At 53.4% G+C, this 5,513-nt stretch overlaps 1 protein-coding gene across 1 annotated transcript in view; it reads right to left on the reverse strand.

Moving 5' to 3' along the window:
- The window catches only part of LOC311328575 (plexin-B2-like), a gene marked incomplete at both ends in the record, with an annotated part of 11,320 nt that extends 6,404 nt beyond the window's left edge, over positions 1-4,916 (reverse strand). Inside the window, 2 exons of the mRNA XM_084462526.1 lie at positions 4,344-4,452; positions 4,768-4,916. Coding sequence (XP_084318652.1) covers positions 4,344-4,452; positions 4,768-4,916 — 258 coding nt within the window. The remainder of the gene's footprint in view (positions 1-4,343; positions 4,453-4,767) is intronic.
- Positions 4,917-5,513: the final 597 nt, after the last annotated feature.

A 5,513-nucleotide genomic window follows, 5' to 3' on the forward strand; every position in this document is an offset into this window, starting at 1 on the left:
AGAAAGAAAGAAAGAAATAAAAGACCCAAGGACCCGGCAGCCTCCTGCAGCCATGATGGGGGACTGGTCATCGTGGGCCCACCCACGCCACCGGGTTTACCTCATTGTGGTGAAGATAGTGCTACTGGGAAGAGTGTACCCCCTATGGCACTTGAAAACTTCCTTGCGCAGGTATCCACCTCTGACCATGGTGAACAGTACCTGGACCTTACATCTGGTTGAAGTCTAGCGGCGATGGGGTGTCTGACGATGGGAACAGGTACGAATGAACTGGGAGTTCTTAGCTTTTGGCGCTCCATGGCTGAGAAACTAGAGGGGATGTTTTCCTTGAGTTCCCCTGAGAACACCATTGACCAGAAGTGGAACTCTATTAGCTCGGTTTTCTGTGAGGCAGCAGCCCAAACGATCAGCTGTAAGAGCAAGAACCACCAAGACTGGTTTGATGACAACTCAGACACCATCCATGACTTGCTGCAGGACATGCACAGAGCACATCGGGCAGCCTTAAAGAGCCCCTCATCCAGTAGCACCTCTAACCCTAACCCTTAAAGAGCCCCTCATCCAGTAGCACCTCTAACCCTAACCCTTAAAGAGCCCCTCATCCAGTAGCACTAGGCAGCAATGGCAGACAGCTAGCAGGAAGTGCAAAGGGCTACACGGATCATGCAGAATGAGTGGTTGACAAATAAGGCACACGAAATCCAGTCTTTTGCCGATAAAAATGACATGCATAACTTTTAGAATGCTGTCAAGGAGATCTACGGCCCAATAAACCGTTGCATCACCCCCCTGAAAACAGCAGATGGTCTGACAGTCCTGAAGGACCAGCATGGCATCCTGCTGAGATGGGCTGGACATTTTGGCACCCTGCTTAATCAGGACTCTGATGCAGACCCCACCACTCTCGACGACCTGCCCACAGTTCCTCCTATACACAATCTAGACCCGCCCCCAGCCTTCCTGGAGGTCCTATCAGCTATCCGTTCCCTCAAAAACAACAAGTCCCCTGGTAATGACAACATCCCTGCTGAGCTGCTGAAACAAGGAGGCTACCTCTGTACAAGAGCATTGCATAAATGCATCACCAAGGTCTGGACCGATGACAACGTCCCTCAATAATGGAGAGACACCAATATTGTCACCATTTATAAAAACAAGGGTGACAAGGCTGTCTGTGGCAACAGTAGGGGCATTTCGCTCCTTGCTGTCGCTGGTAAGATCCTGGCAAAGGTGATGCCTCAGAGGTTGATTAACAACATCACTGAGTCGATACTGCCTGAGTCGCAATGCGGGTTTAGGAAGAGCAGACGCATGGTGGACATGATTCTCACAGCTCACCAGCTGCAGGAAAAGTGCAGAGAACAACATCAGGACCTCTTCATGGCCTTTGTCAAAGCCTTCGACACTGTCCAGAGAGAACTTTTATGGGAAGTCCTTATCAGAAATTTGTCAACATCCTCCGCCAATTTCATGATGGAATGACTGCTCGGGTTACTATAGGAGGGCAAGAGTCTCCCCCCTTCCCTGTACATACAGGGTTAGGCAGGGGTGTGTGCTAGCACCAGTACCTTTTAACATCGTCCTGCTATGTGTCACCCAGCTTCGCCACAAGGAGCGGCGGTGTGGCAGTGGACCTTCCATCTAGATGGCAGCCTCTTTAATATAAGGAGGCTCCAGGCAACCACCAAACTGCACAGGGAGAGAGTCCTTGAGCTACAGTATGCTGCTGACTGTGCTCTTGAGATACAGTATGCTTATGACTGTGCTCTTGAGATATAGTATGCTGATGACTGTGCTCTTGAGATACAGTATGCTGCTGACTGTGCTCTTGAGATACAGTATGCTGCTGACTGTGCTCTTGAGATACAGTATGCTTATGACTGTGCTCTTGAGATACAGTATGCTGACGACTGTGCTCTTGAGATACAGTATGCTGATGACTGTGCTCTTGTATCTCAGCCCACAAGACCTCTAGTCTGTTCTTACTCCTGCGGTCAGAGCGTATAGCAGGATGGGACGGACCGTCAACACCATCACAACGGAAGAGGTTTGCCAGTGGAGCGCCAACATCCCATCTACACCATCTACCTTCACTGTTGCTGGAGAACAACTGTCTGTTCCTCCATCCTTCAGATACCTGGGGAGCGTTCTCTCTGAAGACACCATGACAGTGAGGTTCTCTATGAAGACACCATGACAGTGAGGTTCTCTATGAAGACACCATGACAGTGAGGTTCTCTCTGAAGACAACACCGTTGACAGTGAGGTCCAGAACAGGATCAAGCGGGCATCAGCTGCTTTTAGGAGACTCAAGCGTCAGGTCTTTCAAAACAAGAATCTTCATCTCCGCACGAAGGTCTGTGTCTACCAAGCCATCTGCATCACTACCCTCCTCTACAGCTGTGAAGCCTGGGTAACCTACAGCCGCCACGTCAGGGCTCTGGAGCAGTTCCACATACACTGCCTTCAGCACATCCTGGGAATTACCTGGCGTGATCGTGTGCCTCATTCTCAAACACTCTCAATGACCAACTGCAGGAGTGTTGAGGCTACGGTCACCCAGCACCAGCTACGATGGCTGGGTCATGCAGTAAGGATGCCCTCAGACCGGCTGCCTGGCAGAGCGCTATATGGGTAGTTACACCATGGTCCACGCTCTGCTGGAGGGCAGGAGAAGCGCTATGAAGACCAGCTGAAGATTGCGCTAAGGAAACGCAGAATCAGACCTGAAGCCCTGGAGGATGCTGCTGCTGACCGTAACACCAGGCGTCAGCTGTGCCTGGATGGGACCCATATACTGGAGGAGGAGAGGACATCCAGGAGACAGGAGAGAAGACTCAGGAGGACATCCAGGAGACAGGAGAGAAGACTCAGGAGGACATCCAGGAGACAGGAGAGGAGACTCAGGAGGACATCCAGGAGACAGGAGAGGAGACTCAGGAGGACATCCAGGAGACAGGAGAGGAGACTCAGGAGGACATCCAGGAGACAGGAGAGAAGACTCAGGAGGACATCCAGGAGACAGGAGAGGAGACTCAGGAGGACATCCAGGAGACAGGAGAGGAGACTCAGGAGGACATCCAGGAGACAGGAGAGGAGACTCAGGAGGACATGCAGGAGACAGGAGAGGAGACTCAGGAGGACATCCAGGAGACAGGAGAGGAGACCCAGGAGGACATCCAGGAGACAGGAGAGGAGACCCAGGAGGACATCCAGGAGACAGGAGAGGAGACCCAGGAGGACATCCAGGAGACAGGAGAGGAGACTCAGGAGGACATCCAGGAGACAGGAGAGAGGAGAGGAGACCCAGGAGGACATCCAGGAGACAGGAGAGGAGACCCAGGAGGACATCCAGGAGACAGGAGAGGAGACTCAGGAGGACATCCAGGAGACAGGAGAGGAGACCCAGGAGGACATCCAGGAGACAGGAGAGAGGAGAGGAGACTCAGGAGGACATCCAGGAGACAGGAGAGAGGAGAGGAGACTCAGGAGGACATCCAGGAGACAGGAGAGGAGACTCAGGAGGACATCCAGGAGACAGGAGAGGAGACCCAGGAGGACATCCAGGAGACAGGAGAGGAGACCCAGGAGGAACACACCTACAGTTGCCGCTGCCACTACCATCAAATTTACATGTCCTACTTGCAATAGGATCTGTGGGTCCAGGATAGGGCTATTCAATAGGATCTGTGGGTCCAGGATAGGGCTATTCAATAGGACCTGTGGGTCCAGGATAGGGCTATTCAATAGGACCTGTGGGTCCAGGATAGGGCTATTCAATAGGACCTGTGGGTCCAGGATAGGGCTATTCAATAGGACCTGTGGGTCCAGGATAGGGCTATTCAATAGGATCTGTGGGTCCAGGATAGGGCTATTCAATAGGATCTGTGGGTCCAGGATAGGGCTATTCAATAGGATCTGTGGGTCCAGGATAGGGCTATTCAATAGGATCTGTGGGTCCAGGATAGGGCTATTCAATAGGATCTGTGGGTCCAGGATAGGGCTATTCAGCCACCAAAGAACTCTCCAATAGAGGTGGACGCCATCATCGGATTCGATGGACAACCATAAGTAAGCAAGTGCGAGTGTGTGTGAGTGAGTGAGTGAGTGAGTGAGTGAGTGAGTGAGTGAGTGTGTGTGTGTGTGTGTGTGTGTGTGTGTGTGTGTGTGTGTGTGTGTGTGTGTGTGTGTGTGTGAGTGAGTGAGTGAGTGTGTGTGTGTGTGTGTGAGTGTGTGTTTGTGTGAGAGTGTGTGTGAGTGTGTGTGTGTGAGTGTGTGTGAGTGTGTGTGTGAGTGAGTGTGTGTGTGTATGTGTGTGTGTGAGTGTGTGTGTGTGTTCCTACCCTGTATGTGAACAGGAAGCTGGACTGTCCGGTGCGTCCTCCCTCCACCTCCACCTGCACCACCCCGTCATGGCGGGACACGCCCACCGGACCCATCTCACACACCACGCTGAGGGAGGGGCGAGAGAGGTCAGCACACAGTCTCTCACTCTCTCTCTCTCTTTCTCTCTCACTTTCTCACTCTCTCTCTCTCTCTCTCTCACTTTCTCACTCTCTCTCTCACACACACACACACACACTCACACACTCACTCACTCACTCACTCACTCACTCACTCACTCACTCACACTCACTCACTCACTCACTCACTCACTCACTCACTCACTCACTCACTCACACACACACTCACTCACTCACACACACACTCACTCACTCACTCACTCACACACACACACACACACACACACACACACACACACCGTACCTAGTAGAGACGGAGTATCGTTCCTCCAGGTGGACACAGTCTACCGTTGCCACGGTGATCTTCTTGATGTCCTCCTTGCGGACCCCCAGGTTGGACCCCCGGATGGTGACAGAGATACGACCAGCCAGGGGTCCGAAGCGAGGGATGATCTGAGAGAGGAGAGGAGAGGAGAGGAGCGGAGAGAGGAGAGAGAGAGAGGAGGAGAGGAGAGGAGGGGAGAGAGGAGAGGAGAGAGAGGAGAGGAGAGAGAGGAGAGAGAGGAGAGGAGGAGAGGAGGAGGGAGGAGGGGAGGGAGAGGAGGGAGGAGGAGAGAGAGGAGAGGAGAGGAGAGGAGAGGAGAGGAGAGGAGAGGAGAGGAGAGGAGAGGAGAGGAGAGGAGAGGAGAGGAGAGGAGAGAGAGAGGAGAGGAGAGGAGAGGAGGGGAGAGAGGAGATGAGAGAGAGGAGGAGAGAGGGGAGAGAGGGGAGGAGAGGAGGAGGGGAGGAGGGGAGGAAGGGAGGAGAGGAGGATAGAGAGGAGAGAGAGTAGCAGGGGAGGAGGAGAGGAGAGGAGAGGAGAGGAGGGAGGAGAGGAGAGAGAGGAGAGGAGGTGAGAGGAGAGGAGAGGAGAGAGGAGAGGAGAGGAGGAGAGGAGGGGAGGGGAGAGGAGGGGAGAGGGAGGAGGAGGGAGAGGAGAGGAGGGGAGGAGGAGAGAGAGGAGAGGAGAGGAGAGGAGAGGAGAGGAGAGGAGAGGAGAGGAGAGAGAGG

Source organism: Borostomias antarcticus (assembly GCF_949987555.1).
Source record: "Borostomias antarcticus genome assembly, contig: scaffold_881, whole genome shotgun sequence".
Classification (NCBI taxonomy): Eukaryota; Metazoa; Chordata; class Actinopteri; order Stomiiformes; family Stomiidae; genus Borostomias; species Borostomias antarcticus.